Raw genomic sequence first — 19516 nt, 5'->3', positions numbered from 1 at the left:
GGATCAAGGATTGTTCCTTGTTCATTTCAGTGCTGAACCAGGTGGCTTAGTTTAAACAGGCATCGAAGGTGGTTTGAGCTAACCCGCTTGACTTTGCACTGAAGCAGATGGCAAGTGCTCACACAACCCAGTATCAATATCCGTAACCATCAGATGAGCTGTGAACCTGTAATCTGTGGCAAGTGGAAAATGACAGCACAAAAGGCTTTACTATAACCCTCAAAGCCCTTCAGAAAGGTAGCAAATAAGGAGGTTTAATTCAAGTAGTTTGTCCTTCTCCAGAGCACAACCAGGCATCTGAGACTGTGAAACAAGTGGAGTGATTCTCCCCTTTCCTACATCCACAATAGACTGGCTGATTTTCTTTCCAGAGGATGAGCTGAGACCTCTCATCAGAACTCAGTCCAAAACAAGACAGGTTGCTATGAAAAACTGCAGTGGGACTTTGGCATTGGAGTGTCTACATAGCTCAGTCTGTGCTGAATCCCTGGCACCCTGCATTGATGCTTTGCTGAACCTCTGCAGAAATCACTAGAGGGAGACCTGGAAAAAACACAGTTCACCCATGCACAAAGATTGGAGTGGTTGCTGGCAGATTTGTCAGATTCTTTGTGGATTAGGCAGTCATCCTGGAGGCACGATCAGTTGTAAAAAGACTAAGGCTTTCTCATGGGTTTTATGCTCAAAAAAGCGTATGTTTGCTATGTTTAGAATAAATATTCTGGGTCATCTCCCCTAAAGCAGGTTCCAGAGGCCCCCTGACTGCCTGAAGAGCAACAAAGATGCCCAGTGCAAAATGCAGGTAGGCTGTCAGCCCCCAGCTAGATGATGCCAGTCTTCCGCAGGTCTACAGAACTGAAAATACTGGCAAGTGATAGACTGGCCAGGGAGTCTGCCTACTTTTTTGCCCCATTTGTTAAGTATATAGGGCAAGCTACTAACTTAATACATTTTTTGAATAAGAAACAAATACATGGATGCTTGGCCTTGTGTTGTCCCTGCTAGTTCTTCGTCTTGTGTTGCCTGTAGGAGGGATGCTTCAGCATTTTATGGCCTTTGACCAATGTGCTGGCCATGCTCCTGGCCTGTCTTTGGCTCAGCACAGCCCTGAATCCTCCAAACCCCCCCAGCTTCTGTCCTGCTCCTCAGTGACATCAGTTCTTGGCTCTAGCACCAGTTCTAGCCTGACCTTAACCCAGAGAGCCCGTCTGCACGTTTCCAGCCTGCAAGTCCTAAGCAGTCGTATCCCAAAACCACCTCCTTTGAAGTTAAAAGAAACAACTAGTCTGTGGAGCAGCCTAGGCCAGGCCTGACACACTCTGCAGTGTCACTGCTGCTTGGCGCTGCTATGCTCTGGGGGATGCCACCTTCATGGTTGATTTGCTGCCTGGTTTGTAAAGACCAGGTCTCTTGCTAAGCACAAGGAAGGATGCTGCTGCTTGCCTATCTGGGTCAGAGAATAAGATGAAACACATTGGTGAGCCCCAGCAACAGAAGGACAGAACATCAGAATCTGCTAAAACGCCAGTCCTATGAAGAGCAAGAGACTTTTACTGGAGAAAAGCTTTTATTAAAGAGGAATATTGTAACATACTACATTGCTCTGATGCTCCAGGTCTCTGGGAAGACACAGAGATCCAGCCCAAATACTTCTGAACCACACGTGTTGGGCCTGCCACCTCAAATAGAGGCCTTTCCTACCTCAAGACCCTTCCAATCACTAGCGCTTGTCTCTGATGAGGAAGGGATGAACCCTGCTAGAACAGGCTGAGGGTTAGGTAAGGAGAGAGGCAGGGCACAGATCCCTGTGGCTGAGCAGTGGCAGGCAAGCAGCTATTTCAGATGACAAATTGCCCCAGGCTGGAATAGAGTTGCTGTCAAAATATCAGTGCTGGATCATGGGTCTGTAGGACTGTGATGGTGCAGAGCCTGGCCCTCAGGATGCAAGGCTGACTACGACTTCTTCTGTCCCTTCTCTTTCTGTCTCTCCTCGTCCATGGCAGCTGCTTGTGCCTGCAGCCGACTCCAGTACTCAGGCAACTGCTCCCTGAGCCCCAGCAGGCTCTGCTGCCTAACGAGAGGAAAAAAAGGTGGTAAAAAGTAGGAAAAAAAGAAAAAAAGTCCCTGCCATTCCCCCAGTGCTTAGACAACCTTAGTCTGGTTCCCCCCAAGGGTCCCTGGGGCTCACTACAAATTAAGCAGTTCAGAGTTCTTGTGTCCAAAAAACCTCAGTGATTCTCTCATGCCACTCAGCACTCAAATTTACCGCTCTTGACAGCAATGACCTCCATATTTCTCTTTGTCTGTTAGCCTCTGTACACACAGGGCTCACTGCAGTTGTATTTTGCTCTGCTCTGGCTTCAGCTTTCTACCCAGGGAGCAAGATATCCCCCACAGGTGATGTCTCCCCAATTTTTTTGCTCTAAAGCAGACAAAAGTCTCCTCTACAGCTTTATGAGAAGGAGGGACAGAACTAGTGGCTGGTAGCATAGGATGAAACTTTTCTGCACTTAACTAGCCATACAACACCACAGGGTTCACCTCACCCTGGAGACAAGGAATTAGGGAAGGCTACCAGGTAATATGTGCTGTATGGTCATACCTGCACCCACCTGTTCCATTTCAAATTGGAGAATTAAGGCATAGTGAAAAGAACAAACAATGTCATTGGCACGGATCTGGCTCCAGGTTCCCAAAAGAAGTAATCCAAGGAAAAGGTCACCCAATAAGAGATGTCACATTGCCATCTAGTGATGGCATGAACTCAGTGCATTAGCTAAATTCTGCAATCTCAGCCTGACGGTGCTGGGGACCTTCTCAAACCGAGAAACCTCCAACACAACTCTACTTAAACATCAAATGAACCTAGGAATGGAGTTCAGGAACAAGGTACAAAGAGATGCCAGCTCTGCCTGGCTATGGGGTCAAAGGAAGATGCAGACACTTAAGTGAGGATCATATTCCCCACCAAATTTGTACAATCTGTGTTACACAAAAGCATATTACAACTAGCAGGCCCTCTCTACCTGGAATGACAAGCCTGCAGCAGGCATCCTGACTTACAGCCATTAAGTTGTTCTAAGACGGACAGAAGGGAGAGAAGGAAGGGTTCTGGGTGGCTGTCAGGAATCCAGCTACCTGAACACCAACCTTATGCAAAAATAAATCTGTCCCAGCACACAGAACCCAGAAGCTCTAGGGTGAGACCTCGCATGGACCTGAGCAACGCCACAGTTTACAATAATGCAGGTGCACTTACCTATCAGGCAGAAGGAGAACCTTACCTATCACGTAAGAAAATGTTACATCTCTCCATCCATGACAGGTTCTGCAAGGATTTGAGAGGCAAATCTGGTTCCTTTGGGAAAGCCTCCTCCAGTGGGTAGAAGCTGAAGTCAAAAAGGAAGATGGTGCTGTGACTGGTTCTGCTCTCTGCCAATGCATCTCCCTGCTGCTTCTTATCTCCTAGACAGAAATGAAAACAGTGGGCTATTGCATCAGGAGTCATCCAATAAGAACTATCAAGGATCAGTGCACAGTTGAATGCACTCAGTGACCATGTATCTAGGACCACTTCAGCATGCTACTCACCTCGAAGCAGCAAGCACCAATTCACACTATCCACTGTGAACACTGGGTGCCAGGGAGATGCTACAGTATGAGAAAGTGGAGTATTGAAGCAGTAAACAATCTGCGATGTGGCAGTGTTCATCAGGGACACTGTGCCATCCCAGAAGATGACCAGGGCCTGAAACAGCAAGTTGGCACTTAGGAATAGATGTAAAAGAAATTAAAAGCATTCCCTGGAAAGGACATGGAATGACATTCAGGACTTCGCATGCCCAACTATGATGCTGTTTTCTTTGCCTGTCCAGCAGTCATAGAGTCACAGTAGATTAAGAACAGGCTGTGCAGGGAACTTGGACTGGAACTGCTGCAGGCTGGGATTGGAAAAGGGCAGCAGGGCAGGTTAGAAATGAACTAGATCCAGCCTTCTGCATGGCTAGCTCTGGCGAGCAGCTTTTAGTCCTTTTCTCCCCACGCCTGAAAATTTTCTGAGGCCACTTGAAAGGGCTGGCTGGACTTGTGCTTGTAACTTTGCCTCATCATGATGCCCTCTCATATTTGACCTGATGCCTGAAGCTTTATGGCTGAACTCTCTCATCTTTTCAGTTGGACCTGCCCATGTGCCTCCAAGGCCTCCCACCTCAGTGGTCAATTAGAGGACATGGGTGCAAAGGTATACTGAGTAAGATCATGCAAGATAAATCTTTTGAGAGTGACCAGGTACATATAGACCTGTAACTGATGCAGGAAGTCTCTATGCTAAAAATAGTTGGAGGCTAGAAAAGCATGTGAGGGCAGTACCGTATCCGATTGCCCTGTTCTTTCTCTTCTAGGCATCCAGTTACAGCCATTACTGGAAACAGGATCCTAGGCCAGATGGACTTGTGTTTTCACCCCATTCTTAAGAGAGATGGCAGTAATACTCACTGCACTGGGGAATGCCAGGACAGGCACCACCGTGCTGACAGCAAGATTTGGATCTTCAGGCCTGTAAAACAGACTCAGGCTCATGTCACTCTTTCATGTACCTGGCACATACTGAGAGGCTGTGATAATGACAATGGCAGTTTGTGGCACACGGGTTGACATAAAGTTCTAGCCAAGCCCGTTCCCTATGGAGACAAGGCCTGCCTCCTCCTCGGCAGGAATCCCTGAGACCCACCCCTGTGCAAACCTGCCTAGGAACTATGCTGGTGATACAAATCCCCTGCCTGCCATGGAGTCATGAAACCACAGCCTTCAGAGCACCAACTTCCCCAAAGTTGACCCTTCTCTTCAAACCACAGGGATAAATGAACATAAAGTTGATAGAAAGATGGCAAGATATGCTTACTCTCACTTTTAAGGGGAAGTTATTGTGGCAAGGGCAGAAGAGAGAAGAAAAAATTCCCCTGGGTACCTGGCAGAGACCCAGCTGGTTGAACATCAGCCCTGGAGCAGTGCTACAAGCACTTATGTTCTGGTGTATAGAAGAACACAGAAACACCCCTAATTTTGTCATAACCATTTGATTTTAGCACTGAACTGACTCCTAGCAAAACCACACTTGCTGCTGACAGCATCACGGCAGAGCTATCTGGGTAAAAGCATTAGAAAGTTCTCTACTCCACAGAACTCTGGGGGTCCCTGCTGGACCTGACCACAATACCACGTGGTTTCTTTGACTGAAGTGAGGCCTATGAGAGTCTACCTCACCTGTCTGCCAGGAGTGTGATGCTGGACTTCCCAGCCCTGGGTGCTTTCACCAAATAGAAAGAGCTGTCTGTACACAGCACTAGAAGCTGCACGATGGGACAGGCAGGATCTGTACCAGGGCAAGGTGTCTCATTGCTGGTAGCTGCAGAACTCCGCAGGAAGTGGACACTACGGATGAGACGTTCCTCTAGAATGGCAGTCACAGACAGTGGGTATCCTGAGGAAGCAGGGGGGAAAAAAAAAAAAAAATAAAAAAAATAGCAGTTTAGGAAGAAAAAGGTACTTTATCCAAGGAAAGCTTAGCTTAGACTGTATCCTGCTCAGGGGCAACAGTCACCAGAACAATCCTGATGGCAGAAGAAGATTCTGCATCACAACAGGATGACACTAGCACTGCTGGCATCCTGGACTGTGATGCCACAACAGCCTCAAAGATGACCTGAGTGTGCAATGGCAAAACAGTGACTGTCACTGTCTCACAGCCTCAGGGCAAGACAGTCATCAGCCCTTGCTGCAGCAGCTCACAGCCCCTGCATTGCTGTGGATGGGAATGGTTCTGCAAGGGCCAGGGCAGTCATGCTGCACTGGCAACTTCTGGCCAAGCATCCGATGAACAGCTAAGTCCAAACTGTTTTCAGATTTGTTTGTAAACTCACGCCCTTGTTCACACCAAGCCAGAGCTTCAAACTCCTAGAAAGAGAGAAATTTATCCACAGTGATCCCAATACACAGTCCTAAAGGGCAAGCTCACCTAGTTGTTTATCCCAAATAGTTATTGTTGCATCTTCACATGCCAGTGCGAGGTACCTAGAGCAGGAACTGAGAGCTGAGCATGCAATTGGAGCTGCACATGGCCACACAACATCAGGTTTTAGATCAGGGTCTGAACAGAAGGACAGGGAGAGACACCTGTAAAGAAGGTGCGGAGCATTCTCTCTCACAAAACTAGCATCCAGTTTCCCAATAAAACATGCACCATTCTGCAGTCCTCTGCCAGAGTGTCTTCACTAAAAATACTGCCAGACTGTGCAACATGAAGCCCCAAAATCTAAATGCCAGCTTAACTCAAGATATGAGGTGGCTCTCCTCCCTGTTCCACATTTCCCTAAATCATGAAGATCCAGCTGAATGACAGACACTGGCCACCGAATACTCCATTCCTCACAGAGTGCTCTGCTAGAGAAAGCAAGACTTTCTTACCCACTTTCTCCTTGAGTGGTTGGTTAAGTAAGTACAAGCAGAGATTGTGGCTTCCATCCCAGTGCACACTGATGCCGGCTGGAACATCTGGTACAGAGAAGGGGACAACAAAAGATAGAAGGAGACTAGGGACAAAGAAAGGAACAATCCAGGACACCAAAATACCATTAGAAAGCTCTCATTAGAGCTCTCACAGTTTCCTTGATAGGACTTATAGAAACTCTGGTCACACAGAAACTAAACCAGAACAAAGTCTCCCCTTGTTTGTTATTTTTATCTTTCCTATGCGCCCTCTCATCTTTGTTAGTGTTTTGGGCAGGTTTTTGCAGTTTTGGGTTTTGTTTTTTTTTTTGTTTGTTTGTTTGTTTGTTTGTTTTGTTTTTTGGGGTTTTTTTGTTTGGTTGGTTGGTTGGTTTTGGTTTTGTTTTTTTTTTTAACCTATAGAGCTAAGTTTGTTTGACTCCATGCCAGTAACTGACTTGTAAATCTTAGGGCTGACATTTTTATCCAGACTTACATTCTTAGAGATGGAATTTATATAGTGAACCCAAGCCAGACCCCCTGAGCTCTAACTGGAGCTCAGTGCCATGCAACGACGTGCTTCATTGGTTAACAGGTTTTTGCCCATTTGGATACCTGGCTGTACTTCTGTTTCAGGTCCCGCCTGTAGGATCCGGCTAGGCAGGAGAAAATGAAAAGTAGCATGTCTGAAAAAAAGGAAGAAATGTATGTAAAAGAAAGGCTTTGATAGGCAACACCACAAAAAGACCTGGAATGGCTCTAGCCCCCTGCCCTGAAGCTTTGGGATGAAGGAGGCAAAGCTAAGACAGAAGCTTCTACATACACTTGAAAAGTGTCCAGTGTTGGTATCTCATGAACTGAAATCCTGGTTGGTGCTCCCACTCACCTGGGGATCTCCTCCTTGCTCTCACTCTCACCCTCGGCCTCTAGAGACTCCTGATAAGTGCTGCGGAATATTGCTTCGTGCTGCTCCCACTGGGAGTCCTTGATTAGGTGATTGTACCCCAAGCCAAGCATGCTGCCATCATCCACTTTCTTCAAGGCATCTAAAGGGCTTTTAAAACTACTGCCTGGATTGGGAACACAAGGGAAAAGGCATAACCCTGGAGGAGCAGACACTATGGATTGCTCAGAGACACTCTGACTGTCCCTCCTTCAAAGTGGCCTTGTCTTGACAAGGGACACACTGCATCTTCTGTGGGACTCTGCATATCACTAGCCCATTTTCCAGTATTTGAAGGCAGAGACGAGGGCAAGTCATCTGAGGACCCAGCCCACCTTGCCTTTCTGTGACATTCTCCCTACCAGTGCCTCATCATAAGGTCTGCTCCCTCCTCATCCTCAGCATTTTCCTATGAATCCAGGACTCAGAGTGAAGAACTAGGGGTGCTGTCAGGTTGCACCTGACACTAGGACATGTTTATTCTCCCAAGACAGGCTTTCTAATGAGGTTCTTTTGGTCCCAACATTCCTGCTGCCCCTCCCTGAAATTGGCAGTTCCTTTCCCAGCAGTATTGCACCCATCTGAGGGGCCCCTTCGTAAGGGTACTCCTACAGGGCTTCCCCCTTATGTTACTGAAACAACCTCCTACCTCTGCAGTGACAATGAAGCTGAGGGTGTATAACACTCACTTCAAGACAAACTGAAGTATTTTGTGCTAACAAAGGTGACGTGTAAGATGGTAACCATCTTACATGCTTAAGAAGCAACTCCCACTACAGGAATAAATGTAACTACAAAGACAGGTCAGGAAGGGACCAGGGAGCAAGTTACTGAAATTTTCTGACCTGTTCTGTAGTCATAAGGGCCATGATTCTTTTACCACCTGAAGGAGGGTGTAGGTTGCAAGTACAGAATCAGTCCTGACCTGTAATGGGTTTGGGTGGCTTCACTTTCAGCAGCAGCACTGGGAGACTCAGCTTTGCATCATCTCTGTTTGCAGACACAGGAGACTCCTGCAACAGAAAAATGAAAACTGTGCTGTGCCCTACACTGCTAAGTTTTCACTTGCTCATGGGAATCAAATGCTTCCTAAAGGAAGTATATGCAAATGTTGGCTGACACTGACTAGGAGATACTGGTTTTAGGCTCATTCTTCAGGCCAAAACACAGAAGCTTGAGGGAGGTCACTACTCTCCCAACATTACAAAGGATTTCATGCCCAGACACCTCCTGTCCCTGTGCTCTAAATAGCTTCCACTTCTGATCTTACTAATCTATCTGAATTATTCTTATTGAAGCACAGACCTGGGTGGGGCACAGCAAGGCACCAAAAGGCAGGACTAAAGGTTTCAGAGTGCTACTGAATACAAGAACTAGATTTTAATTCAGAGAGCCCAGGACTGGTGGAGGTCACATATGTGCTTGACTATGAATAGAAAGTCCTAACAGGGGACCAGCACTGGTGTGTCACCAACACCACCACCCCAGCCCACATGCATTGACAGTTGGTTAACCAGAAAAGGTCTGGCTAAATAACCAGCCATGTCTGAGAAGGAAGAGGCAGGGATTTGGGTAGTTTACATTGAATCAGCAAAGAGGGAATGCCTGGTTGTTTGCTTTATGCTTGGCTAAGTTAAGGGGGACATTTCCCTGAAGACAGGGCTGAGAAGCAGCTTGGCCAGGAAAGTCTCTGCTGAAGGAAGAGGGAAGAGTTACAAGGCGGGTACCACAGAAGGTTAGCTGGTAGTGCTGGGCAGAAATTGCCTGTGTGTTGAGAGGTAAAATCTAACAGGGTGAAAGCGATGCAGGAGAGGATTAAGCACTGTCTCGGCATTTAAAATTCCCCATAACAGCTCAGGATATTCATTGAGGCCAGTTACCATCTCTGCAGAACCATCTTCATGCAGCTCCAGATTTAACTGCCAAAGAATCAGAGGTGACAGCAGTTAGTGCAAACAAGCAGAGACCCTGTCCTGCTCAGGCAGGTTCCACTGTGACCCCACCAGATCCCTCTTGTAGATCGCCTGAAACATGAACCCTGGTGCAGGACCAGACTCCCAAGTGGAGGTATTGGGCCTGATTCCCACTCCTTCACTTTCCCCCAGTAACATAAGGGAGAAGCCCTGTGGGAATACCCTTAGATAGAGCCTCCTCAGATGGGGCAATACTGCTGGGAAAGGAGCTGCCATTTTCAGGGAGGGGCAGCAGGAGTGCTGAGACCAAGGGAACCTCACCGGAAAGCCTGTCTTGGGAGAACAAACATGTCCCAATAACAAAAAAGCCTTGTGAAATGTGGGATGGGCAGCTGTAGAGACATATGCTCCATCCCCCTGGGCTGACAGACTTGTTCAGCCTGTATCTTGCTGTCACTGTCAGCAGGAGCACAGCTTGAGGAAAGACCTGTAGGCAAAAGGGTATAAGAAAAAATAGCACAGTGGGAGATGGAACCGGTTTGTACCACAGATGTCCAACTTGACCTCCTCTCCCTGCAAGCTAGGCCTGCTGCAGCTTCTGGGTTCTTTTCCATCTCCTTCAGCCAGGAATCCTTAGGCAATCGGTAGATCTCCAGCCAAGCTTTTGTGCTGTCTGCATTGAGAAACCATGTTGAGCAATTGGAAATGAGGAGAAAAGGTCTTTCAAGCAAACAGCCTCTGTTATCTTATATCATCAAAACAAGATCTGGATATTTATTGAAATATAAAATCCCTGTGAACTCCATACAGCCCACCTCTCCTCCCTCTTAAGGCTTCATATGCTTGACTGAGACTGACATCTCAGCCTCCAGCTCAAGTCCTCGAGGTCCAACATCCACCAAACAAATTATGTGAAGCAACTCAGTCAAAGAATTTGACCTGTAGCCTCTTAGGTAGAGTGTGAGATGTGGTCTCACACTGGTTCTCTGTGAATGCTACTTATCTCATTCTCAGTATATGTCCAGGCAGATTCTACCAAACACGGGTTCAGAAAACCTGCTAGCAGCAAAGTGTTGACAAAGGCAGCTGCCATGAAGCAGAAAAATGTAGCAGGAAGTCTGTTGTAGTGTTTTTAGAGACTGTCTCTGCTGTCTGGTTTATGTCTGCAGAGAAGATTCTTCAGATGTACACATTTTCAGTGTAATAGTGAGCCATAGCAAACCAGAGGAAGAACTGAGTTTGATACATCTGGAGAGAAGTGGGAAACCTGCTTTCACTGAGCCTTCTGGGAGCTGGGAAATGCACTGACCATTTCCAGACAGCTCACTTTTGGGAGCAGTCCTGATCCACATCAGGTCTTTTGGGGAGGACAGAGAGAGGCAGGAACAGCTCTCTAAACTGGAGGAGGGACCAGGAGGGTTAGGAACAGAATCCCTGGGAACCCAGAACACTTTGAACATTTTAAAAGCATTGCTGCTGGCCCCTCTGCTAGAACACAGCAGCCTTTACCAAACACACCATGTTCCTGAACTTGCCTTGCAGCAGGACTCCTGCGTAATCACCTCCTGGGGATAGCACCACCTCCACACAAGTACTTCGCTTGCTGATATCCTCCTGCCAAATTCAAACAGGCTGGCATCAAAGCAGGATCACCAATTCCGAGAGACCCATGGGCTTACACAGTTCTCAACAGAGTGAAGACCAGACAGATTGTTAGGACAGGAATAAGTATTGGGCAGCACTCTTGGAGGGCTGCTGCCCATGGCAGAAATTCCTGAGGGCAACTAGTACTCCTCATGATTGATTACTTACCAGCATTTGGTCAGCATCTATGGAATTAACTCAGTACTTACCACTTCATTTAGGATTTTAATGAGTAAGAAGCTTTCCTTGTGAAAACAGAAGAGCCAGACAAGGCCTGGAATAGAAATACAAAAGTAACAGTAGTAGTAGGAGAAAAGTGAATAGATGGTAGGCATGCTCGTGGGAGATGGCTGCTACGACATGTACAGGAGGTTTAATAGGACTACACTTTTTGCTGGACTCAGAGAATAACATGCCACTGCTTCCAGCACTAAACTTTTGCTGGCTTCCTTATGTCAGCACCAACAAACACTCAATTGTACATAGAGATAGATAAACCAGTTTGAAAAGTATATCCACCAGAATTGATAGGTTTCAGATGAATTGACAAACTAACTTATTTACCACAGGGCTGTGTAATTATAGGTGCTGAAACAAGGCAGGGGAAGGAGGATATACCTAGCAATGGTTCTTTCTGCCTGGTCCAAGGTGTTCCTAAAATTGACTGCACTTCACTCTCAGCTCTGCACCTGCCTTGTTTGCTCCAGAGAGGACACCAAACTCACCCTCTACTAATCACAGGGCCCTAAAGCCATTCTGTCATGCTACAACCTGTTATCTAACACCCTATTTGCAGGCTTTCTAGGAAACCTGTCAGCCATTCCAACTGATTTAGCATTCTTCCATAATGCAGCTGCCAACTCTTCAGCTCCAGGGCACAGCCATCCCCAGCTATGTCAAGGAAATCCATGTCACACTAACCCATTTCATCCACAGCAAGCAGGACATGGCACTCATTCCCCAAATCCGAAGCATGGATGGCACAAATCTCTGTCTTGACTGCATCCCAAGCACAGACCTCCTTACAGTCAAATACCTTGAAGGCAGCCAGACCCACAGACAGACCAACAAAGACGTATTTTCCAGACACTGCAAGGCAATTGGCTCTTCCAGTTACCTACCAAGAAAGGGAAAAGATGAGTGTACCCAAACACTTCCCCAGTGGAGAAAACATCAGCCATATTAGTGATATACTCCTAGCCTTTCACCAACAGAAAATGCTGATTTAGTCTACAAGGTAAAAATTTTTGCATGAACTTTCACAGAAGAGCAGTGGAGGAGCTCTTATGTCTGTCACAGAGGTTGTTCTGTGTTGGAAATTATAAAGTTTGCTTGCACCTTTCCCCTCTTGACAAACAGAAGGGGCTTCAAAGGCCAAGAACTCAGTAGCACTCAGACCTCCCACTGCTGACACAGAGCTGTGATGGAATTCTGAGCTCCTCTGGGCAATTGCAGAACATCAGCATATCCTCCTGGATACCTCCATGTAACAACAGGGAAGGCAGAGCTGCCCTTCTGCTCACACTTCCATTAGAGTACTCCCCATAATACAGAGCTGAGTTTGACCATTTTTATGCTACTGACTAATTACTTTCTCCTTGTCAAATAAGGGTGGAGCCAGCCTGAGAAGCATAAGGAGAATTTAGGGCTGTTTAATATCTGCTTCTCTCTTTTCAGAGAGGTGTGATAGATGGGTGGGAAGCAGAACCTGTCAGACAAGCTTAGAAGCTGCAGCCTTTTGAAGTGAGTCAGTGACATGGTGGTAGATTCCGAGGAAGGTGATGCACAGAAAAATGTAAAATCAACTGAATGGATATTCTCTAGAAAAACTGCTATGGTGATTAATGCTATCTCTTCTGTAAGGGACTCTGTACCTGGAATTCAGCTGTAGGAATGCATTTTGTGGGGTGGACATTTAGTTTTTGCGCTTCTTGGAGCATCTCCTTTCTTTCGATGATTTCCATAGCATTCTCAAAAACCAGCATCACCAGTTTGTTGATCATCCTGAAGGGCTGAGGCAACGCATCACGCTTTCGATCGGGATCCTGCAGGAAGAAATCTTCGTCGTCTTCCTTTAGCCAGTCCTTTTCAGATGGTGGAGGAATCTCCAGGGGATGCTTCCGGATATACGCAGCCATGGTTATGCCCTTCCAGGTGCAAAACACACCACAGGTGCAGGAATCACAGTAGATGCAGAAAAACGAGGAACCGTGCAATATCTACTTTCACAAGGTAATGGGAGAAAAGAAAAATATGATTAATGATCTCTAAGAGGGAAGAGGGGTTCCTTTCAGTATAGGTAGCCAGAGCAACCCTGTTCTATATAGCTTATTTCTACTTGCTGCATTGCCTCTGTTGTTCAGGGGGTTTGTCCCGCTCTGAGAGTAGCAGCCACACAGGCATCTGTAGGTTATCTACAGAGAAAGGGAGGGGAAGAGCTTTGGCACGAGTCTGTGTAAGAATTATGACAAAGCGTGCAAAAATATTAGCTTGCCCTTCATTAAAAAGACTTCTTCGGACCGAATAAAATCCCAACAATTAATCTGGAAAGCAAATGACTTCACGGGAAGTTGCAGACTTCTTTTCCAAGACATCGGGTGCCTTCCGAGCTTTCCCCTGTGCGGCGGGGCCGGGGCCGGGGCCGCTCCTGTCCCAGCCGGGCTCAGGGCGGCCTCACCCTCGCAGCGGCCTAACCTGGGAGCGGGAGGCGAAAGGCCGGGCCGAGCCGCTCCCCAGAACGGCCGCAACCGTTAACGGCGGTTACCGGGCACCGGCGGCCGGGGAGGAGCCTTTAGCGGGGACACCTGCCCCGCTGTTGACGGTCGCCGTGGCAACGGCGCGTCGCGGCCCGGCCCGGCCGGGAACGCGCCCCCGGAGCGGAGCGTTCCCCCGGCGGGACGGGTCCCGGGCGGAGCGGGAAGGAGCGGCCGCGGCCCCCGCACACCTCCTGCGCCCGCCACCCCGCCGCCGCCATGGAGAGCTTCGTGGACTTCACCAACCGCAGCCAGGGCCGCGACCAGGTCTTCCGGTGAGTGCGGGGCCGAGACGGCCTCCCCGCGCCGGGCGGGGGGGGCTCAGTCCGCCCGGCAGCCGCCCCTCGGCACCGGCTCCTCGGGGGCTCCCGTGGGGTGGAACATCCCCCCCACTGCCCCTCAGGGTGATGGGGCTCTGGCAGGTCCCTCCCGCAGCCCCCCAGCCGCCGTAGGGCCCCTTGGCTCGGGCAGGAGAGCAGCCCCGTCCCCCTGGGTGGGCGCTGGGCCCTCTCCCGCCGTGCCGGCCCCTCGCCGCTCACCGCTTGGCCTCCCCGCAGCCGCCCGCCCCGCACTTGTGCCCCTTCCCCTGGGCATAACTCGGCCTGGCACGGCGAGGCTGCGAGAAGCGGTGACCTTAAGCTCGGAAATAAACGGTGCTCTGCTGCTGCTATTGCTGTGGATTGTCCGTGTTTCATCTGTGTGCCGTTCTCCTCATTTTTTCCATTCCAGAGCCACTCAGTACACATGCATGTTGCTTAGCTATTTAATAGAGCATAAGGCTGGTAAAGAGAAGCTGGTAATGAAACTCAAGCAGTTGGAATCTAGCATGAGCTCTGGCCGGAAAAGTAAGTACCTGGTGTCTAGAGGGATAAATCCTTCTTCACTTGCTCCTCCCAGCAAAATAGCTCCTGGCCTTGTGTTTTCTATAGTTAACTTACCTTAAGCCACAAAACCTGTTTTAATATATTCACAAAATTGTCAATAGACCTTGGCTTGCCAGGCTAGATAGGGCCAAATAGACATTTATTACTTCCTCAGCCTCCTTTCCAAACAGAGAATCTGAATTATCACTGGGACAACTAGAGAAGTAGGTTAACAGTCAGCTGTTGTGGCCGAGATCAAGTTATCATCTCTGTTCAAGGACAGACCACAGAGTTACGATGCAAAGCTGGCTTACTGTGTTCTCATCAGTCCTTCCAACTAATGGCTTGAGACAGTCTAATGTTAAAGATCATCATCCCAATAAAATCACCTCTGCAGGACCATCCTTCAGTATGACTTTTTATATCCTACCTTACATATTAATTTTCTTTAGCACTTATACTCTACTAAATGCTATAACCTTTCATACTTTCCTCATAGTCTAACCGTTTGCATCACTTCATGCTGTGTCACAGTTGCATCCATTATGGTTACACTGTTGCTGTGGTTGTATTGCTTGCTTTTGGGTTGATTTTACACCTACTTATCAATTGCTCAATCCTGAAACAACTTCAGTATACGAGGCAAATATTCTAATTTAATGCGTTACCATGGATTTGCTTTATTATTCCAGCTAGCTCCAGAGTATGGTAATTTCAAGCAGGGAGGCCAGCTGGTTTCTCACCATAGCCGTAATTCTCTTGCTTCTGCTGAACAAAACACTAATAGACATGAGGCCTAAGTTCAGGACCCTTGCAGTTCCACTAAGTTTGTGTGCTGCCAACATCTGTCACTGTGACAGTGCAGCAGGTTATGAAAACTATTTTGCATAATATTGTATTAACATTCACAGGGTGAAACCTAAACTGTGCAGCAGATGAAATCAGGCTTGCCATATATTATAGCTTGAAATGGAATACACTGTTCCTGTTTGCAGGGAACTACGTGTACCTCTGGCAAATGCATGGTTGAGGAGGGACTTGGCTGACAGTGTGCTTGGCACATGAATCACCAGCTTTCATGGAAAGCTTAGGAAAATTGTAGCTCATGGTTGCAACGAGGCTAGTGCAGTAACATCTCCTGCCCAGAGTCAGGTGAAATCATGAAGTGTACAGCTGAAATTGCAGGCTCTTGTTTGTGTCACTTTTTTGCTGACACTGGCTCATTCAGAGCAGTTGGTGATATTGTTCCAGAGGGCACCCAGACACTGAGAATGGAGCGGCAAGAGTAGGCTGCAAGTCCTGGCTATTGACAAAATTTGTGTGTATGTACTGGGCTGGTGCAGGACAGAACAGAGATGTTTACCCCCCTTTCCTCACTAATACTAGCTTTTCACACTCTGCAAAGAAAATGCTTGAGCATACAAATGTTCAGCACCCACTAAGGTTTTTAAAAGTATGTGTGGACAGTGACATACCAAGCTGTCCTGCGTAGGGCCGTGTTTCTGCAGTAAAGGCCAGGCCATGCTAACCTTTGTGGGGTTTCTTGCAGTGTTCAGACTGGGCAACATGGTCCATGCCTTGGTGGCAGCCAGGAGATCTACACAGCTGCCAGATGTGGTTCCTCGCTTCTGCCTTACAGCCTCTAACCTGACCCGTGCCCTCTACTTCGTCTGCGATGCAGTCCTGTGGTTGAAGAGCGTTGGGCTCCAACCTGATGTCGATAAGCTGAAGTGGCGGAATTGGGCTACCAAGTGTTACTACTTTTCAGTTCTGATAAATCTAGCCAGGGACTGGTATGAGATCTCCTGGAGGCTGGAACAAGCTATACAGGAAGAAAAGGCAAAAGAGAATTCCTTCTGGGACAAACACAATCAAAAACTACACTGTATGAAAGGTCATGGTGTGCACGGTTTTATCCTCCTGCTGTTTCAGATACTGAAAAGAAATCCTCCTTTGCTGCTGGACTTGGTGAAGAATCTCTGTGATCTCCCAGGTCCTTTGGATACGCTAGGGATCTATAAGACCAATCCAGGAGTGATTGGTTTCTGCGGAGTCCTCTCCTCCCTGATGGGGATCCTCACATTAGCAAGCCCACATCTGAAGCTGAAACAGTGACATAAAAGGAGCTGCATAGTATACAGCAAGCCAACAGCTTTGATCCTCTGATAGGTGTTTATCCTACTATGGCACTTTCAAAATGAACACATCTCTCAGTAACCTCAAGATTAATTTTGTCCTCTAAATAAGTGAATTCTACCCTTTTTCCTTCCCTCTGTCTTTGCAGATGAGTTTGGTGCCATGACACACTACCTGATGGAGTGGACATGGGAGAAGGCAGAGTAATATTTCACAGAAACAGGACTTGGAACATGGCTGCTAGACAAAGAAATATGGATGGTCCTATATTTTTATACAGGGCTGTGAAATAGCTGCATAGAAAACTGTAATAGGTATATGACTCATAAATAATTGTATTTACACTGGAAAGCTGTAGTTCACCAATCAAAGGCTCCTACAGTCAGATTTTCTATAGTGGGCTCAGGCAAATTGGGAGCTGCAGTTAAAATGGCCTGATGTCGAGTACAGGTGTTCTGATGGGTTTGGGTTGATGGATCCTCTTATCTGTAAGCAGTGGTTTGAATGCAGCGTGATGGTAGCTGAAGAGTGGTATGATCTGACCTTCTGCTGATCTCTGTAATATGCACTGGTGACACTGGATCTGTAGTCTAATAAGTGCCAATTTGTGTCCCAGGAAATCAGCACTTTCTTCTTTTCCTTCAATAATGTGAGCCAAGGACTGTTGACCGCTGACTCTGACTTCTCCAGCAGGCCATGGCTAAGAGTTTTGGGGAAGGACAGTGTATGGGAGAAGCTTGTCTGACTCCTGACAATGCTGTGATTTGTAGGGAACTGGGTTTCCAAAGCTGTGAATCTGGAACCACTCACAAGCACATTTCCCATTACACACACACCTTAACTCCCAAACCCCTGTGATTCCAAGTACAACAATTTTCCATCAATCATACTGTGATAAGGAGCTTTTTTTGCTGATTTAATTTTACATGACAAATTCCAGTTTAATGAGGAGCTTTGGAACCTGCGGTTAAGGAGAGAAGCCTGGCTCGGAGCTCTTTGAGTCAGAAAACCTGCAAGAGTGTGTTTCTAGTTGTGTAAGCTCCCGGAGGGAAGGGAATGGAGTTGGTCATGACAATATCAGAATCCCCTGTGAGAGGAAGAGCTTATTACTGGATTTGGGCATTCATGGTGTGTATTTTCCTATCTGGTCCTCCCTATCCTCCCCTCTCTTGATCATAAGATTTCTTGTGTGTTCCCTTGCTGGTTGAATGGGTTCTACCATTTGAAAATGCCTTGCATTTGCCCTGCAACTGCATTATTGTTCATCATTTACCTTACTGGGAATGATTGCCTGGCAGTGTAATCTGGGTTAAAGGAGAAATGCTGTGTCCAGCTGTCTAACATGGCATGCAGTCTTTGTTGTTCCTGACTTTGCAGAATACCAGTTCTGACACCATCTGAGAAGAATTTGCACATTATATAGGAGATAAAATTACCATTTTTTCTTCATCAGAGTTAGGTCTGTGTGTTCTGCTACTTTCTAGTGCAAGGACTCCTTGTTTAATCTGTCAGGAGACATGAATAGAGACTACTCTAACCTGGACCAAAGTACTCTCTTATTATTTCGATGCTGTCTGAAAACAGAAATTAAAAGGTGCTGGTCTCCTTTATTAAAAGGTGAAGGTTGTGGAATTGAGTAGATGTGGTAAGGCAGTGCCCCAGTTTACCTTAAATCATTGTGGTCAGGCTTGGAATTAATTCCAGTTTGAATCTAAGTGTTAGCCTGCCAATGAAGTGTTTGAAAAAAGAGGTTGCTGGGCAGGATAATTAAGTGTGCTTGAAGACCAAAAGGGGCCTGCAGCAGCTCTTCTTTTTAATATGGAAATGAATACCACTAAAAGTAGAGCGTACTGGCAGTTCAGACCATAATGGAGCATTACATTTGGGATATGTTGTCTTCAAGGGCTTCCTCTCCTTTTTAACGATGGAATTTTTTTTGTTTCTTTACTCCATTAGCCTTTGAGATCCTGGCAATGTGGAGCCCATCCCTCCCTTGGTCAGATTTGATCATTATCCCAGTGTGTAGCAACCCCTGTAAGGAAAGAAGAGGAGTCTTGATGATCTGGCAGCAGAGGTTTGGCTACCTTTTGTCTACAGAATTTCATCTTCTTGCAAAAAAATGCAATTTTAATTCCTCTCAGGGGAGCTCTTGGATACAAAATACTTCTTTCACTGGTTAGCGAACTGATTTCTCTTTTTTCTCTTGTATTTCATAGGTAAAGGGAAATGGATTAATATAGTGATGTGGCCCCTAGCTAGCTCCACCTCCCTGTGCCCTGTGGAGGTAAAAGTGTGGGTTTTTCCCTTGTGCCAGGCAAACAGTGTGCAAAGCTATGAGCCAGGCTTTGATGTTTCTCCTGTAGGGGCTGGCATGGATTAGCAAGTACAGACTTAATGTGAGAAATGAGGCAGTGAATTTTCATCCTGTCTCAGCCTTACCTGTCCCTTTCTGCATGATGTGGGTTGGAACATACAGGAGTAACTCTCTTTACTGGATGTTAAGCACTAATACTTGCCTTCTGCTCCCCAGCTGGAGGGTAGCAATTTAATGTACCTTAACATAATGTGACTGAAGCCATAGAATCACAATCATATGGAGAAAATCCTTTTAGTGCCTTTATTTTGTGTCTGTTTCTAATACAGCAGTTGGAATAAAGACAGCTGTTTGAACACAAGCAATAAACTGAGATGAGTGTGACACTGTGTCTGTGTGTGTAACATAGAAGGTGGTGTAAAGAGATGCTGAAGGAGGAATCCTCCCACCCATTTCTGGATTTTACG

At 47.0% G+C, this 19516-nt stretch overlaps 2 protein-coding genes across 5 annotated transcripts; one reads left to right on the top strand and one right to left on the bottom strand.

Moving 5' to 3' along the window:
- Positions 1-1548: 1548 nt before the first annotated feature.
- WDR93 (WD repeat domain 93) lies at positions 1549-13121 on the bottom strand. The gene is made up of 16 exons (XM_032983058.2): positions 12858-13121; positions 11905-12100; positions 11193-11257; positions 10875-10953; positions 9885-10012; positions 9307-9345; positions 8352-8439; positions 7370-7553; positions 7099-7169; positions 6463-6549; positions 6014-6145; positions 5263-5479; positions 4495-4555; positions 3592-3748; positions 3285-3465; positions 1549-2071 (listed from the first exon to the last, which is right to left on the bottom strand). Exons 1-16 carry the CDS (start codon positions 13119-13121, stop codon positions 1954-1956), a joined length of 2067 nt encoding a protein of 688 aa, XP_032838949.2. The 3' UTR covers positions 1549-1953.
- On the top strand, positions 13076-19433 carry PEX11A (peroxisomal biogenesis factor 11 alpha). 4 transcript variants are annotated; one of them, XM_032983061.2, is made up of 3 exons: positions 13076-13215; positions 14466-14581; positions 16239-19433. In XM_032983061.2, exons 1-3 carry the CDS (start codon positions 13076-13078, stop codon positions 16712-16714), a joined length of 732 nt encoding a protein of 243 aa, XP_032838952.1. In that variant the 3' UTR covers positions 16715-19433. The 4 variants fall into 4 exon arrangements, with proteins under 4 accessions (XP_032838952.1, XP_032838950.1, XP_042660221.1 ...); XM_032983059.2 differs by having other exon boundaries at positions 16149-19433; XM_042804287.1 differs by lacking the exon at positions 13076-13215 and adding an exon at positions 13939-14011.
- Positions 19434-19516: the final 83 nt, after the last annotated feature.

This window comes from Tyto alba, unplaced genomic scaffold, assembly GCF_018691265.1.
Source record: "Tyto alba isolate M040663 unplaced genomic scaffold, T.alba_DEE_v4.0 Super-Scaffold_41, whole genome shotgun sequence".
Classification (NCBI taxonomy): Eukaryota; Metazoa; Chordata; class Aves; order Strigiformes; family Tytonidae; genus Tyto; species Tyto alba.
Note: the sequence above shows the minus strand (reverse complement) of the source record. Positions and strands in the feature narration are given on the sequence as shown.

Coding starts and splice junctions, on each gene's coding strand:
- WDR93 (XM_032983058.2), bottom strand. CDS start 13,121: ATGGCTGCGTATATCCGGAAGCATCCCCTGGAGATTCCTCCACCATCT. Junction 10,954..11,192: donor TTAAAATCCTAAATGAAGTG/GTAAGTACTGAG, acceptor TGAATTTGGCAG/GAGGATATCAGCAAGCGAAG. Junction 3,749..4,494: donor TCCTGGCATTCCCCAGTGCA/GTGAGTATTACT, acceptor TTGCTGTTTCAG/GCCCTGGTCATCTTCTGGGA.
- PEX11A (XM_032983059.2), top strand. CDS start 13,076: ATGGTGGAGGAATCTCCAGGGGATGCTTCCGGATATACGCAGCCATGG. Junction 13,216..14,465: donor GCAATATCTACTTTCACAAG/GTAATGGGAGAA, acceptor TTTCCATTCCAG/AGCCACTCAGTACACATGCA. Junction 14,582..16,148: donor CATGAGCTCTGGCCGGAAAA/GTAAGTACCTGG, acceptor GGTTTCTTGCAG/TGTTCAGACTGGGCAACATG.